At 44.7% G+C, this 17,752-nt stretch overlaps 1 protein-coding gene across 3 annotated transcripts in view; it reads left to right on the top strand.

The window, feature by feature from the left end:
• The window catches only part of hivep3b (HIVEP zinc finger 3b), a 45,527-nt gene extending 28,943 nt beyond the window's left edge, over window positions 1–16,584 (top strand). For 2 of the 3 annotated variants that reach the window (XM_073485375.1, XM_073485377.1), the window contains exons 2-9: window positions 2,606–4,962; window positions 5,612–5,901; window positions 6,090–8,114; window positions 8,866–9,011; window positions 13,009–13,184; window positions 13,360–13,461; window positions 14,197–14,858; window positions 15,018–16,584. In XM_073485375.1, the coding sequence (XP_073341476.1) occupies window positions 2,958–4,962; window positions 5,612–5,901; window positions 6,090–8,114; window positions 8,866–9,011; window positions 13,009–13,184; window positions 13,360–13,461; window positions 14,197–14,858; window positions 15,018–15,677 (6,066 nt within the window). In that variant the 5' untranslated portion in view covers window positions 2,606–2,957 and the 3' untranslated portion in view covers window positions 15,678–16,584. Of the gene's footprint in view, window positions 1–2,062; window positions 4,963–5,611; window positions 5,902–6,089; window positions 8,115–8,865; window positions 9,012–13,008; window positions 13,185–13,359; window positions 13,462–14,196; window positions 14,859–15,017 lie in introns of those variants that run through there. The other variant, XM_073485376.1, reaches the window with a different exon arrangement.
• The last annotated feature ends 1,168 nt before the right edge of the window (window positions 16,585–17,752 follow it).

Raw genomic sequence — 17,752 nt, 5'->3', positions numbered from 1 at the left:
CTTGAACCGAGGAAAGAAATTAAAAAACCCATGATGTCATTGCAATGTAAAGACTATGGGTTTAACGGGAACTAGTGAACAGGGCCAGCGGGAGAAACACTACTGCGCAGAGTCAGTGGGCCACAAAACCAGGAAGTAAACCTGGAAGCTTGAGACTTTTTTTGGGAAATGCGTCAGGCAAGCAATTCTCATGGAAGTGATTAGGCAACATTTTTCTGTCAGGTATGTGATCCTATTATAAATCTATGGCGAAAAAAATACTCAAAAGTAACTAAATTTAGTTGAAATACTGTCCATCTCTGACAGCATTGTTGTCTCCTTCTATTTTCTTCTCTCTAAAGTTCAGTTGTTTGAAGAACAACTCTCTTCATTCAGGATCTGAACTAATTTGTAAACTCCATTCCCTTTTGATCTAACTTATTTACATGTAACTCTGGAGGGTAATGTATCTCTCTCAGCTCAAAGCAGAAAAAGTTTTAGCTGCCACCACAAACTGAAGTCTTCCTGTACAGCTGAAAAGGTGGAAAAGAGGAAAACAGAGAATTTTAATGGCGTTGATTCGGTTTGTTGTGCTGCCTAATTGCTGTATGTTGATGGTAAAAGTGTGCTGTAATCAAAGTGTTGGTCTGCTTGGAAAAAAGCTCCCTAAACAGATGATCGGCCCTCAGCAGATGTGGGAGAACGTGGAGATGGAGCCGAGAATCTGTCAAGTTGTTTCCAAGAGGTAGACTGATTCTCTTTCCCCACTGTAAACTGGCTCTAATGAAGGCTGACTGTGCAGAGTGTTTTTTTAGACACATGGAGAGAGCAAAAGTGTGGCTCATTAAAAAAAAGAAAGAAAAAAAAAACTGTCAGTGCTGCCTTGCCACCACTGGCACCTTAAGCTGCAGTCTTCTGCTGTTTATTCAGCCACTGGATCACTGATTCAGTCTTTTCTCTTTTCTCCACCTCTTCATCTTGCACTCCTTCTTACTCCTACTTCATATGCATATTTCTGATATTATAGAACATCTATGCCTATTCTGCCTTTCAACTCCTTTCAGTTCCTAGATCTGCCCCACCCCTCTCCCTTGTTATCTCATCTCCTGGCATGTTCTTGGCTGTCAGAGGTGGTGCACGCTGTCTGCACCATCACAGAGATCTACAGCTGTGCGGTGAGCACACACACGGCAACCCCCCTCACTGAGCTCTGATCTCTGGAGTCTGACAGAGTCAGGGTGGGGGGGTTGCAAGTAGTGTCGACGATGATTGATACTCTCGATGAGCCTGTGCTGGGACTGTCGGCAGTTGGGCATGGCTGCTCAGTGAAAATGTTATGATTGGCCCCATCCATTCCCAGAATGTGTTTTGATTGGCTGCGATACAAGAATCCCGTGTCTCAAGTTGAGACAGAGTGCAGGGTTTGTAGTAAGTGGGGAATATTACAGAACATACATCTTGATAAAAGAGGAGATTTCATTGTGCCCTCAAGTCTCCATGATCAGCTATACTTGGCTCCTCATAAGTGCAGCTCTGTGGCGGTGTGTGTGAGGGGGAAATATTACAATAGATCTGTCTTGATAAAAGTTTTCACAGCACCCTTTCACAACTGGCTTCATAACAGGCAGCCCCTCATAAACACTGCGCCCTGGTGGCAGTGAGTGTGAGGGGTGTAGGCTGAAACCCAGTTGCTGTCAAATCTCTTTATCCGCAAGAAAACAGCACCCCTCCATTTACCCCCTTAGCTTTAGTGCCACATCAGATAAGCATAGGTTGTATTTCCAACATTTGTTTTGACTCGTTGCCCTGACACTGTGGTCTCCTCTGTTGATGCCTGTTCTGTGCATGTTGCCTGGCTGGCCCCGAGCTGCTCTGACTCCTGCAGCGTAAGCCAGTCACGGGTTGGATACAAATAAAATATTTATGTTTTATCTACATTTTAAGAAGATTTACAAGTGTGGACATGCACATACTAGAAGCCTGTGTGCCTTTTTAAAGTGGTAAATTAAGAGTACAGCTTGACCTAATAGTTCTTAACAGATTTACAGTAGGTGCACCTCTGTCTCTTGAATGACTGCACACTATATGCTTAATAAGAAATGAAGCCAGGACAGATGACAGCAATAACATGTCGCTGATGCAATTACCTCACTAATGTTCTCATTACAACACTGACCCCACTCAACACTACACCAGGAAATGTAACCCTATTCGTCATTGTATGATACATGGGGCAATTTTTTAGGAGGGAGTTTGATAATAGGACACTAATGATTTTGGCCCTCAGCTCTACAAACATAACTCTTTTTCCAGACAGCGTGGCAGGCTTTTTGGAGACATCAAGAAGCCTAAGTCTTCTTCACGAAGTCATATGTGTGTTGCTGTAGCTGTCTTTTATCAGAGCAGGACCTTCCTTTATCACTTCTCTTTGTTTTGTTGCTTTTAGTTAGAAAAACGTTGTACATCTGTTTTTATTGCAAAGTGAAAAGGGAGAAAAGAGAATTGGGGAAGTCTTTGCAGCACTTTGCTTTACTGTAGCTCTTTGTGACAAAACAGTTTTTTAGAGACTCTAATAAATGTATTTATGTGTTTCTGCTTCTGTAACTCTTTTTCTGTGTTTCTTTAGACCCATTCAGAAGTCTGAGCAGTCAACATTCTTTACGACTAACAAAGGAGATGCAGAGAAGACCTTGGGAGGGCTGTTAAGATGGCTGAGGCTGGACAGAAGCAGAGCTGCATCATTCAAGGAGATGATCTATGTTTACCTGCATCCATGCAGCTCCAGGGCACCTTTTAATGATGCCTCATTTGGTCCTCTTGAATAACTTTTGGCCCACATTGAAAAAGGCCTTCTGTTGTGACTTACAGCTTAGTCTGTCGATGTTCCCCTGCCTCTGACCTCTCTGCTGCCATGCGGTTAGCCCCATGAGGCTCCGAGAGCCCTTCCTTGTCTGTCTTTGAGGCCTCCTCCCCACTCTATGGAGGCTGAGCCCAGCCGTCCGCCTGATGAGGAGCGCTCTGGAAGGCAAGAGCAACAGCATGTAACGGCTGAATCCTCGCTAGGATCTTGTCCACCTCAGCAGCCCCAGCAGCCTCCTAATCCTCGTCCTGTACACAGAGCTTTGGGCCGCCTGCAAAATCGCCAACCCAGACGCACTGACCTTCTGCTTCGGTTACAGCAGCAGCAAGCAGTAGCATGGCAGCATTCAGAAACCCCAGGTCCCTCAGGAGGCAGCTTCTATTCTCCAGCTTCCTCATCAACCTCATCCCTTCCCTCTACTTCCTCCACCCGGGGTGAGCATGGTCAGGGGGTCCCATCTCAGTCCAGCCAAGAGGGCCTAGAAGGGGTCAGCTCACCCAGAAAAGGGGAGAAGAAACCCCAAAAACCAGGGAAATATGTGTGCTCTTACTGTGGCCGTCCATGTGCCAAGCCAAGTGTTCTTCAGAAACACATTCGTTCACATACAGGAGAAAGACCTTACCCTTGTGCCCCCTGTGGCTTTTCATTCAAGACCAAGAGCAACCTTTATAAGCACCGCAAGTCCCATGCCCATCGCATTAAAGCAGGCCTGGCGTCCAGTCGGGATGAGCAGAGTTTGAGTGGACCAGAGGGCAGCGGCGTTGGAGAAGACCCTGAGGAGCACACAGAAGGAGAAAGCACTGAGTCTGAAGAAGAGACGGGCCAACACAGAAAATCTAAGGAGATGCTGGGCCAGCAGAAAAAAGGTGGTAAGGAGCTGCTTGGAAGCTTGGAGGAGAGCCAGAGGCCTGAAGACTCCCAGGCTGTCAAGCAAAGGCTGGCACTAAGGCTTAGTGAAAGGAAACGTGGCCCAATGGCTTCCCCAGATGACCCACCTTCCTCCCTCTCCTCCACCTCATCTTCTTCGCTAGGCCCTGGCAGTAAGGGCAGCACAGAGTCTGGCTACTTCTCCGGATCAGGCAGCACTGACATGTCCCAAGTTAGCCCCCCCAGTGCCAGTGCCAAAACCTACGCAGAAATTATTCTAGGGAAATATGGAAGGCTGGGAGGGCAGCAGCGCAGTCCCCATCAGCAGCAGCCTCATTCTTCACTTTCCTCATCCTCAGGAACAGAGGACAAGGGCATTCCCTTCGCTGTACCCAAAACCCAAGTAATAGAGCACATTACCAAGCTCATCACTATCAATGAAGCGGTAGTAGACACCAGTGAGATTGACAGTGTAAAGCCCAGACGCTCTTCTCTGTCCAGGAAGAGCAGCATGGAGTCCCCTAAATTTACCGCCCCTAAAGATCCCTACGCATTTGATCCCAAAGGAGAAGTCCCTGGCCCCAGTGGTTTAAGGCACTTCCACAATCCTGAGGCAGATCCACCAGGTACTCAGGAACTGTCAGCAGTGCCTCTGCTTAGAAGCCACTCAATGCCATCATCTACCAGCCCAGGAGAGCCCTCCACCTCTGGCACCATGTCTCCCAGAGGTTACCGTCTCTGCCAGTCATTCGATGAGCAGCAAGCAGTGGTAGCAGAGATGAGGGTTGGCCATGCCCAGCGTATGCTGAAGCGGCAACCTGCCATAGAGGTCCCACTGGGAGCTGAGCAACTGCTGGAGGAGGCGGTACCCTCCTCTTCGTCCTCCACCAGAGGCACAGAACTAGCTAGGCAGCCACAGCAACAACAAAAACAAAGGACTCTGAGCCTGCTTGAATGTGAAGTCTGTGGGGCCCATTTCCAACATAGTGAAGGCTATGAGACCCACAGAGGCATATGCCCAGGGCAGCAAAAACTAGAACAAGAGAGCAGGGATGCGAGTAAAACATGCAGGGAGGATCGCCCCCCAATGATGATGCACTATAAGTTCCGAGCACTGGCCATGGCTGTTAGGAAGAGGAGGAAAGAGGAAAGTCTGGAGGAGGATCCTCCCAGCCCTGGATCTGTAGCCATGTCAGGCAGCTCTGCAGGCCTCATCCCTTTGCCAAGCAGACCAGAGCACAGCCAGGCCCTCTCAGGTTTGTTTATGTATCCCTGCAGTAGCAGATAAACTGATACCAACATTATCCTGGGTAGGACTGTAACTAACAATTGTTTTCATTGTCAGTGAATCTGCCTATTATTTTCACAATCAATCTATTAATCATTTTGTCTGTAAAATGACAAAAAAAAAAATGGAAAAATGCTCATCACAATTTCTCAGAGCCCAAAGTGATTTCTTCACATTGCTTCTTTTGTCCAACCAACTGTCCAAAACCCAAAGACTCTTCATTTACATAACAGGCAAATCCTCACATTTGAGAAGCATGAACTAGCAAATGTTTGGCAGTTTTGCTTCAAAAAAATTACTGAAAAGAATAATCGATCATCAAAATAGTTGGCAATTAATTTTCTTTAGATCGATTGTTGCACTTCTACCCTGTGTTAACAATAGGTTATTTTCTTTCATACCTTTTAGTACCTTTTTAACATCTGAGTTAACCTGAACAGCTAAAGAAAACATATGTGTATACAAGAAAATGTATACATGAGAAAAAATTACTTAAGTTGCCCTATACCACAGATAAGGGAATGAAATGCAGAGGCAGTTCTATGTCATCATTTAAAAGCAGTATACTACTATAAGATGATGGGAGTCAATTTGTTGTTTCTTCTGTTTGCTTCTAGGTGTTTCTTTACAGACTGAGCCAAAACAACAGCAGCAGCAGGACAGGAAGGGTGTGTCTGTCATCCAACACACAAGCTCTTTTGAGAAGCAGGAGAGTCTGTCCATGGAAAGTCAAGAACCAGACCTCAGAGAGAGTCAGCAAACACAACAACCAGAGCCAAAACCATCACCCTCTACATCTCGCCTCATCCGCCAGCCAAACATCCAAGTGCCAGAGATCCTTGTTACTGTGGAGCCTGATGCCGACATGCCATCTGTGTCACCGCCAGTGACAGCATCCTCATCCAAGGTGCATTATTATTTAAAGTAGCATTGATGCATTGATTTAAAAACATACATTGTTTTAAGGGTGTTTCCCTCTTTGATTTAAATTAATTTTTGATTCAACACCCTTAGAAACTGTTTGTGCAGGTGAGCAGTCAGTGTCTCTTTATCTTACACTGAATGGTAAATGAATGAACTTTTTATATATCCTAGGAGGCAGAGAGAGTGGAGGAGTTCCAGTGGCCTCAGCGTAGCCAGACTTTGGCCCAGCTCCCTGCAGAGAAGCTGCCACCAAAGAAGAAGAGACTCCGCCTGGCAGAAGCAGCCCAGTCCTCTGGGGAGTCTAGCTTTGAGTCTGTGTCTCTGCCTCGCAGCCCAAGTCAAGAGAGCAACATTTCACACACTTCAAGCCTTTCTGCTTCTTTTGAGGACACAGCAAGACTAGAGTCTGCCGTCTGGGCCTCCAGTAGCCAAAGCTCCCAGATGTTGATGGTGCCATCCGCTTCCCACCAACACCATCAAAGCCACAAGGAGATGAGGCGCTCAGCCTCAGAGCAGGCCCCAACAAGCCCCCAACAAGCAGAGCAGATCTCAGAGGCCAGAAGTAAGTCCTTTGACTATGGGTCCCTGTCCCCTCAGCAGTCTGCATCCTCCTGGAAAGAAAGGAGAAAGTGTCTCCTTGTGAAGCATGCCACGTTAGGAGAACCTGAGCAGGAGGAGTCTGCCAGCATGACTCAGTTGTCCAGAGCAGACAGTCCAAAGCCTGGGCCTTCCCGTGCCATCCAGTCTCCTCTCTACTCAACTGAGACAAGCTCCCGGTTCAGCCTAGACACCACAGGGAAAGCCTTGCAGCTGTTCCAGCCACAAATCTTCCCCCGCTCTCAGGATGTGCTCCCTTTTCAGCCCAGAGTCCAGCAAGCATTTTCCCCAGGATCACTGTCCCAGCTTCTCCCCGTCACCACAGCCTTCTCTGAAGTACTGTCCACCCAAATCATCCACAGAGCCTTCTTACATTCACCGACAGGACCTCCACCTATACAGATACACCCAGCACAGATCCACATGGCAGAACGGTTGGGTATACCACTCCCGCAGCTTCCTGCTCTAGTTCCTCTCCAGTTCTCCTCCAGGACGAGAGATAGTCAAACTCTGTACTTGCCTTTCCCTCCAAGACTTACTGCACATGTTCCCTCCCATGCAACTACAGAGAGCAGACCCACCATCTCTTCTGCCCTTACCCATCAATCCCTTGTAAGAATCTCCTACCACCACCCACGGCCAGTCATCGCCACATGCGTGGCACAGCTCACACCAGTTGTGTCCCTTGTGGTGCCTGTGAGGCTCCAGACCCATATACCTACCTATGCCAGTGCCATGTATACCACCCTGTCCCAGATCCTGGCCTCCACTCGCTCACAGGAACCCATTTCTTGCACAGCAATGGTCATCATGGGCCAGGTGGAACGGGATAAGCTGCAGAGATCCTATTTGAAGGTCCCCTCTACAGATATCAAGAGCCTTCTTCCCCTTACTCTGCCCACAGAGCTGGCCTCGGGATCTGGGGAGGGATACGGTCCACTGGGGGCTGGAGGAAGTAAACGCATGCTTTCTCCTGCAGCCAGTCTGGAGCTCAGCACTGAGGCCCAACGTCACCAAAAAAGGGTAAAAGAGGAAGGGGAAGGGGAGCACAAGGCAGGAGAGGAGGAGAAGGAGGTCATAGAACAGAAGGTAAGACCGGAAGAAGAAAGTAGAACCACTGGGAGAGAACTGGAAGAAGGAGAGAAGAAACAGCTACAGAGGGTGGAGGTGACAACTGTGAAAGTGGAGGAGGAGCAGGAGCAAGAACCAAGGAAGCATGATAGTGAGGAAAAGGAGGAGGAGGAGGAGTCAACTGAGAAAACAAGTAAAAAAACGGAGGCGGTGCCAGTGGTCCAACAGGGGGTTGAAAGCACCCCTTCATACCCCAGCCTCCACACCTCCACCTCAGTCAACTGGTGCTACCTGAACTATGTTAAACCCAACCCGTCTGCCCTGAGGGAACCTTGCACCTCAGTTTATTCTACCTGGAGCGTCAGTTCCCACAACCCCAACTTACCGGGCGTCAGCACTAAGGTGGCGTTGTCCCTACTGTGCTCCAAACAGAAGCACAGCTCAGAGACGTACACCATGGCCATGGCCCCATCCCCAGCCACAAGCAAACCGGCCCCTAGCAGTAGCAGGACCCCACGTGTGTCAGAGGTAAACATAACCAAAATATACACTCACTGTATATAAATTCATGTGGAGACCATGAACTTCTGTAGAATATAAAAATGCTGTCTTTTTTAACTAGTCTGTATGTTTTACTCTTGAACCCAGCGTTAATGTTTTAATGAGAAAAGAGATCATGGATTTTGGAAACTGTGGTCTTTGAATGCAATGAAACATGATTTGTTTTGGTCCACATAGACTTCTGTTTCGCTGACTGTGTGAAGTGTTTTGACAATGAGAGTTCAGTTTTGACCAATCCAAACTGTAATGTGTTTAAAGGTAATTGCACAATTTTAAACATCAAAGTCTGTTTAAGTAGGTCTGAGGAAGTACTACTGCATATGTGAAAGTTGTATAAGCCTTTAGTGTCTCCAAAAGGAACAAAATCTGATAAACTGCCTCAGGTGGCATTACCTGCAGCTATTGAGGCTCAAGCCTACAAGTTTCAAAAATGAACAAAAACTGGGGCAGTGGAGTTAGAAAGAAGTGAATTCACCAAACTTCTGTAGCCTGCTCCTTATCTCTGTGTGAGGCTAACAGCTCGAGGTTACATTAGCCACTGCTAGCTAACAAGAAAGAATTCATGGAATAAAAAAGACAATATCTCTGGTACTACTGCATCAAACTGTCTATCATGAGTCTGACAGTGTTATGGGAGTACAGGACTAAATCTTAACAATAAAACAGTTAACGCTTCATTTTAAGTTGTTTTGAAATTTCCTATGTGTCTTGAGTGTAGGTACATGCCACCCCACCCAGCACCCTCACTCAAGTAAAGGATCAGCAGCAACATGAAAAGGAGGACACTAAAGAGATGAGAGAAGAGGAAAGGCCTTCCACCTCCAAACAGAGCGAGGCTTCTCGTGTTCGCATCTTTGAAGGCGGGTAAGAACTACAAGAGTGAAACTGTTAAAATGCACATCTTTTATTTCAAAAATCAATATTTGCAAATAATGACGGTGCCTCATTACACAAGTAATCTGTTGTTCTGTCACAAACCAACGCCCGCTGACAGCAAAAACAGAGACTATGGAGAGCTGACTAGAGTGCACATAGAGAATTACAGTAACAGATGGGAGGCAATGGAACCCGCAGGGACTTCATTTGTACCTGTAGCCAAGCTTTTTCCTCTTGCTGCTGGCATGAGTGTCTGTGTTTTAGAAGTGTTAATTTGGAAAGTGTGCGTATGTGTGTGTGCATCGAGGGGGGAAAGGTTGTCTCCAACTTCACTGTTAGACTCTCATTAATACCTGTTTTTACAGTTACATAACTTACTGAAAAGACACAGGGGAACAATATGAGGCAATCTGCAAGCAATCAGCAGTTATGATTGTGTGCAGTATTCAACTGTTTGTCTTCAAACCTGTCTGCATTTGTACACTTAACTGCATTCACATATTTACATATTTGTGCTTTCTATAAATGTCTGAGTGATTGTTTCCAGTGCAGCCTCTCGTCTTTCAGTTTATTGTTTAGAGCTCAAAGTTTCCCCATGCAGCTGCTGATTCTGTGCAGATCTTTTTGCATTGAAGCTGTGGTACAGATAGATATGGATAAAAGAGGAAGATGGAAAAGAAGGGGTAAAAGATTCCCAATTAATGACAATTTCAGAACACACTGGTATTCATTATTTATTTATTTTCTGATGGGAATGGAAAATATTTATGAGAGGTATTTAAAGACGTAAGTAAGTGTTTAGTTTATGTGAGTATCTGTGTGTTTGTGGACATGTATTGGGGACATAAACCTGTATACACACATTGTGGGGACCCACTTTTCTCAAGGGGACAAAACTCAAGTCCTGATAATATTAATAATTAAATTTTAGACCTAGTTTAAGGCTAGGGTTTTAGTTTTGGGTTTGACTTTGGCAAGTAGTGGTTGTGGTTATGATTAGGGTAAGTCTCCAGAAAATAAATGTGTGTGTGTCAGTCTAATGTCGCTAAAAGTGATGCAAACACAATTTTGTGTGTGTGTGTGTGTGTGTGTGTGTGTGTGTGTGTGTGTGTGTGAACATGTTTTACCCACGTTGTGGGAACATCTATTTACACAGCACACTGTGGGGAGACTTGGTTTACGGTTAGGGTAAGGCAAGCAGAAGTTATGGTTATGGTTAGCATAAGTCTCCAGGAACTGAATGTAAGTAATGTATTATGTAGTATGTACTGTCCCCAATAGTGATGGAAACATGACTTTGTGTGTGTGGTGTGTGTCAACACTTGCACATTAAGTCCTGTGTTTTGTGTAAATGTGCACACAGATTGAGTGTGAAGGAGTTGTCTGCTTAACAGAAGATAAGGCAGTAATTACCAGTCTTTATCATTTGCAGCCACCCATTACACACATTGAGGAAGTGTGCATTTTCATCCATAAACAGCCTACAGTCTTCACTTTTCATCATACCACCCTCCTCCTTCTGTTCATGCTGCCTGTGCCACTCTGGCAGCTCTTGCAGTTTTACTCACCAATGTTTTATTTTCTCTTCATTCTCTCTGTGTCCTCTCTCTGTGTGTACCTGCACCTCTTGATGTCCTGTTGTATTTTCTCTGTGCATGCAAATAAGCACAGCTACTCTTGAACACAGCAGAATGTGTTGTACCCTGACTCATTATCCCTGTCTCCCATTTGTCAACACATTGAAATCACAACTGTCTGCCACTCGTTTTATTGCAGAGAACAAGCATATTCATTTTTTTTATGAATATGCATCATATGCAGCTTTGTTTATGTTCCACTGGCCTGCACGATTTCATCTTGATCCAATTACAGAAATCCCTTTAAGAAAGAGGGGTGCAGGGGTCTCTAGAGTTTATTAGATTCACACAGCTAAAGAAATAGATATTGGATCAAGGCAGCTTTTTCCCTCAATAACACGTCTTAGCAAATAAGAAAGCATGGCTATTCCTTCTTGGTGGCAGCAAAAGTCAGTGGAACAACAGCTTTAATCCCTCTTAGTGAACACAAGCTGAACCGCCTCCTTCTGCATTCTGTTAAAACAGGCAGATTGATTTTCATAGTGTACATCTTAGTGGTGGCAACACTGCAGATTTGTCATAATGCTATAACCATATCGGTGAACTGACATAGCCATTCCCATGTACTCCTTTCTGTCTAAATAATGATCAAAATATGTTTCAGTACCCTGCAGTACTGCCTTTTACTGTTATTCAGTTGTTGCTGCCCTGATATTCAATGACTTTATCAATCAGTCACACCCTGTTTGAAAGCGGTATTCTCTCCACCAATCTGCCATGGCAGCCAGGAAGCTACAGTACAAGCAGGGGCAGATTGTCGGTTGAGTTTAGTGAGAGACGGGCTTCTGATTTAATGCTCGATGTGTGAAGTGCAACTTCTGCCTTGTTTTTCCTGAGATGCGGGTGGATATTTTTAGCAGTGGCAACAAATACATCCCAGTAAACTGTAGCCAGCTCCTGAATGAATACAACATAATGCCACAGTTGAGACTATTTTACATTTGTGTAACAATTTGTTATGATTTGCTGTTGCTGGTTCTGTTATACAACTGGGAGCATTCACAGCCTGGGTTCTTGTAGATGTGGCGCATATCCTGTAATTAAACACAGTCAGTACACATTGGATATTTACAATTCAGAATGGATTGTGCATCTCTTCATGAGTAGTGAAAGCAGATGAAGTTTTGCATAGAGGACAATTCATTCAGATTTAAAATGTCTGTGGTCCACTGTGTCCACAAATAGCCGTTTGGTAAACACCCAGATTGTGTATAAACAATGTTTTTATAGACTAGACCTAAAAATGTTGCTTGATTTTTATAGTGTCTATTTTAGGTTGTGGGCCATAGCCAGGCTTCCCTTCCCTCTCTTTAGCTGCTGCTGTTGTTGGCTGGGCCACCCGGTCACAGCAGAATAGCTGGTATTCTCTGTGTGCCCAGGGTGTAGTGCAGGGAACAGCCAAGGGACTCAGTGCTGCCGGGGTTTTGGTGGGGCTTCCCCGACCCGCCTCCATAAAGAAAGCCTTGTTTCCCAGTTTCTCTTCCTAGTGTGTGTGTGTGTGTGTGTGTGTGTGTATTTGTGCTACACATAAACCCACATCCACATTCATTATTATTATTAAAGGTGCACATATCAATATTTTATGAGAACAGTGGGTCACATGACTGTGTAATGTAAAACGCAAACAAGCAAACACAATGTTCTGCACAAAGGATGAGCTACAATGGAAGTTCCGTCCACAAAAACAATGTGGTTAGCATAAAACATTAGAGATAAGGAGACACAATAAAAATAAACATAAAGAATACATGTGAGTATCAACCGACTAGGAAAAATAAATAACACACAAAAAACTGTTATACACACACACTGTGTGCTTCCTGCCCAGCACCAAATGATAGACAGGCCAAGTTAGAAACTAACTGTTGAACATTATCATGCGTTTAGCAGCCAGATACATGATAAGGGCTGGTGGAGACCAAAATAAGGTGAAAAGTAGAATATTGGACTGAATTCCAACAGGTTGCCAAGAGTGAAAATATTTGTGTTTTAGGTTGTTCCGATGCTCTCATGTGGCCAAAAATAAATTTCACGCAGCTTAAATGCAATTCAATTTATGGCAATGAAAAAGCTTTATGTAGTCAGCTACTATATTTTCGATACAGTGAAACTGGCAGTCTATATGAAAGTAATCCTAACTATCTCATCTTCTGAAGGGCTCACATCATGGGTATAATGTGGTGTCAGTGAAAAATGTAAAATGCAAGTCCTCCAAAAACAACCCAAGGCACACTGTAGGATTGGTACAAAACTATGTATGCCTTTATTATACATGGCAGTATCTATTCAGAATGACCATGCTAATCCTAATTGTCTTTCTATTTCTTTGTCCTCTCTCTCTCACTTAGGTTCAAATCCAACGAAGAGTATGTTTATGTGAGAGGTCGCGGCAGGGGCAAGTACATATGTGGAGAGTGTGGCATCCGCTGTAAGAAGCCGAGCATGCTGAAAAAGCACATCCGAACGCACACAGATGTCCGTCCATACATTTGCAAACACTGCAACTTTGCCTTCAAAACCAAAGGTAAGGGAACAATCTAGAAGTCACTCGAAACATGATTTGTACTGCTATGCTTTCTATTTCATTAGAGCTTTAAGCGCAGTTATCAAATATTTCCTCTGTTGTTGAAATATCCTCATTTTCCTTACCCTCAGCGAGTCGAGGGCAATCTTAATGTGCTTTTCTTGTTCCTTCATAGGGAACCTTACTAAACATATGAAGTCGAAGGCTCATGGGAAAAAATGCCAGGCGATGGGAGTATCTGAGTCATCACTCGACGAGCCGGAGAGCGAGGAAACAGGTACTTAAGAGGGGATGGAGAGGCATCTCACATATTTCCCATCCACTGCAGAGAAATATTGGTACACAGCTGGATGAACTTGTGCCTGTGAAGAATTGTAGCTGCTCAGCACTGACAGCTTATGCAACACCATGTTCTATTCTCCTCCCTTTGGCCATGCATAAGAAATGTGGAAAAGCAGAAGCTAAATGAATGACGAATACAGAACGTTTCCTGATGTAGTTGCGACTGTCTGGCGAATTCACCTTGTTCTCAAGGATGTGTTGCTGGCATATGACAGCACCCATTCCAACACGTTCATCCGTCCCCAGAAAAAGCCAGCCACCTCACGATTTCCCCTTTAACCTTCCTCTACTTCCTCTCTCCTCTTCATCTCTTTCTTGCTGACAGACTACACTCACCTGAGCCAAGGACACGCAATTTAAACCACCTTTTCATTCACAAGGCTGTTGAGATAGTTTGTGAATAGAGGCATGGTGCTATTTAATTAAATTCAGTTCTATTCATCCTCAGTCTATTTATAACATGGGTTTGATGGGTGGTGGGTGAGGTTTGTCAGAAAGACACAGTACGCTGTCCTAACCCTTTGTGCTTGTTCCTGAAAAATGTTCCGTTAATGTGTTTTGATGTTGGGATTTTTGTCACGATTTTGTAGATTCAGTACAGGAGGTTGAAAGTGTACAATATAGATCTAAAATGATATAATTTAAAGAGTGAATATTTCTCTGTCTGCAGAAACAGCAGGAAGTGATGAACGTGTGGGTGGCTCCGAGGAACAGGAGGAACATCAATTTTCTGACGTGGAGGAGTCTGAGGACAATGACGACACAGATGATGATGACGATGAGGAAGACGAGTCACATGATGACCCGCCATCCTCCTGTTCGTCAGACACCCACCCATCAGCAGGAGGGCACTCCAGCTGCAGTAAGCACTCTCAGCAGGGCACTCCTGAACCTGAGCCCCCAGGCACCAGTCCCAGTCCCGGTCCGGAGTTGTCCCCAAGGGGAGTTTGGCCCAGCAGACGAGCTGCCTCTCCAGGCAGCAGGAGAGCGCTGTTCTCCCGGCGGGGCTGGAAGGCATCACCGAGAGCTTTCTCCCCAAGTAGTGAGAGCTGTTCCCCCAGCCGCAGCCTCTCTCCACGTCTGGAGCTGTCGTCACCCCTCCACAGCCTCTCCCCCAGGACGGAGTTGTCTTCACCCAGCCGGCATGTCTCGCCCTCCCCTGAAAGAGGACCGTCTCCCATCAGACCCCTCTCACCTCTTCTTCCTATTTCACCAAGCTGCTACCGGTCACCCCAAGCTCGGACTCCTCCCTTGCCACTGGGGTTACATCACAGGACCCCGGGATACCTGCCATGGGAGAGCCCAGGTACAAAGGGTAGCCATCTAAAACTGGTGAGTCTTTTCTACTGGGTCTGTGCCTAGACATAGACAACAACCACAATGTACTGGATTTCCTCTGCACTTTCCGTCTAGGACGATCTCAGTGTACAGGACCGTACTGACAGAGTGAGTCCATGAAATGTAATGATGATGTCTTTGCTCCCCCTACAGGAGAAAGGTGGTACAGCAGCAGAAGGGACAGCATTGCCAGAAACCAGCTTGTTTCCACCTGCTTTCCGTATTTCTACATGTGAGGCTTATTCTGGCACCCAAACAACAGACACCATCTTTAGCCATCTTCCCATGCACTCCCAACAAGCCAAGGTCCCCTGCCTGATGATCCCCATCGGAGGGATCCAAATGGTACAGGCCAGACCGAGGTCCCACCCTACCACCCCCTCGTCCCCGACGTCTCCCCCCATGGAGGGGCCATCACTGGCCAGATTTGATTCATACTGGGGCGGGACCCCCAGAACTCAAGGGCTTAGGACTCCTGGAGACCACTGGTGGGAGCACCAGGCCGCAGGAACCAGCCAGTCAGGGCGGTGCGTTCTCAGCACAGCACTAACATGTTCCAAACCGGAGTTGGAGACCACAGACTCAAAGCAATATGGCAGCTCACATAGCTCCGCCCACACTCGCAGGTCTGCTTCTGAGACCAGCGAACGCAGCGTCAGAGACAGTCGTTCAAGAGCACCCCTCAGTTTAGCAGCCCCCGTAGCCTCGCGTGTCATTGGACAGCAGCCAGAGGGGGAGGAGCCACATTCTGGTGGTGATTGGGTGGAGGGAAGAGCTAAAGGAGACTCAGCCAGAGCAGACCAGAGCACATAACAGTGTCTACACCTTGATGCATCATGCATCCCATTTTGCTTTATTGGTTGCTACACTAGTCTTGTTTTTTATTGCTTTGTTTTTATACAGTTTTCAATACTATTGTTAACTTAAATGTTTGTTCTTTGGCAATATTCAGGTTTGTTATAAAAATGCACTTTTTTCTTTGTAAAAATAATGTCCATCTATATATATATCTAAATTATATATATAAAAATATATCCCTCCTGTATCTCTATTGATACTGGTAATCTTAATGTCTGTTTGAATATATGTAAAAGGAATATGTATAAATTTGTAAATGACCAAAATCTTTAATCAAAAATAATTCAATTTCTGTTTGTCCAAATTTTGTCCAGTATTACATAAATTGTAGTTACTTGTGCCTTTTCTGTCCAGGTTTGTGTTTTGAGATGTACAGTACAGACAGACAAAGAAAGGCTGTGAAATTTTATATCTGCTTTTTTTGTGTCATTCGGGAGGGTTAATATTTGGTGTTTTGATTGTTTCTGTTCCATTGCTTTAATGCCAGGGTAACAGAGCGTCGCATGGCGGAGATATTGAAGGAGCAGCAGAAACGTGTCAAAGGAATTGCACTGAAGTTCTATTTTTTATTACAAAAGATTTTAGATTAGATTATATCTCTGTACAGGGAAGAGCGCTCCTTATTTATTGTTATTTGATGACAATGATCATTGTGTCAAGGTTGTTTTTCTTTTTTTACTTTTTTTTATTGGAAAAAGGATGTTTTTGTTACATCTGTGTGTCTTTTTCATGATGTTCTTGTGACTTGAATTGGCGACAGAGATGAGGAATTGAGCTTGGCTGGTACCGGAGGATTAAGTGCCCTGCAGATTTCACACACAGCAAAATTTCTAGTCATTGAAGAAATAAAAAATGCACCAGACTCCCCTGAGGATTGTTGTTTTTTTTTCCACGTCACCATGTGCACAGTATCATGCTTTGGCTGTTATAGTTTTATTTACAGAGTGGGTGTGTAAGGAATTGTTTAAAGATTTTTTCGTGTTATCAACCATTGGATCGGTTTTCCACAACAGGTCAGGGAAGTTGGAACGTTGACAAAGAAACCACGTTAAAACCACAACATGAATATCTGTGAGTGTCCAACTGGTCGCATCAGAATTGGTTAGAAGAACACAAGAAGCTTTCATTTCTTTGTCATTTCTTTATGGTAACTCTTTGTGATACCCTGTGGTGATATCAGTGGTTGTTTGTGGTACTTTGTTATGAGTCTTGTGATATTTTGGTCTTGGCTTCTACTTTGGTGTGGTTGGTGGTAAGTTTGGTTGTACTTTGTACTTTCTCTCTGAAGGAAAGTTATTGATTTTTAACCTGTCCTCAAAATGTTAAGTTAGTCTTATGTGAAATATTTCCCGACTTCTCATCAAATATATCTGTTTTTTGTCACTGCAAATGATCATGATGATCGTGTAATGTAAATGTGATATTACATGTTTTGTAGACATGTTGATACGGTATGTTATGTAGGCCTATAACGCATACAAATGTGAACGTATCAGTGGTTCACAGAAACTATAATTGCCATCATTTTATCCTCTCCAAGCTGATCTAGAGCCCCTGTGGTGTCTCCTTTTATGATGCCTCTCTGCTCATTTATTTAGGCGTTTTCCTTAATTGTTCACCATGTGACAAGGGTTAAGTAGCAGATATAAACCCACAATTATCAGCCTGCCGAGCTTTTCTCTCTTCAGGAAGCAGCCAGGCAGCTGTATTCCTTTAGAGGCACCACTAGATGTCCTTACTAAATCACCAACCCTCAAGGTATCCATCCAAATATTATCATATTCCATGCAGGAATGATATGTTAGATAAAGGAGGGGGTGTGATTTTGCATTCTTGTTCACTTGGTTTTAGTTTTGATTGGGTTCAAGAGGGTGAACACACCTTTCCGAAGAAATTCACCTTATCAAATCTCAACAAACATAAACTTCAATAACATGTCTATAAATTCTGTTGGCTATATGGGTCAATTGTGTGTTCATTTTGCAATGATGAGTTGGAAACAGTCCTGAAACACACCCATTTTTATGATG

The sequence above is a fragment of the Pagrus major genome, chromosome 17 (genome assembly GCF_040436345.1).
Source record: "Pagrus major chromosome 17, Pma_NU_1.0".
In the NCBI taxonomy this organism is placed as follows: Eukaryota; Metazoa; Chordata; class Actinopteri; order Spariformes; family Sparidae; genus Pagrus; species Pagrus major.
The sequence above is the reverse complement of the archived record's forward strand: the minus strand, read 5'-3'. Positions and strand labels throughout refer to the sequence as shown.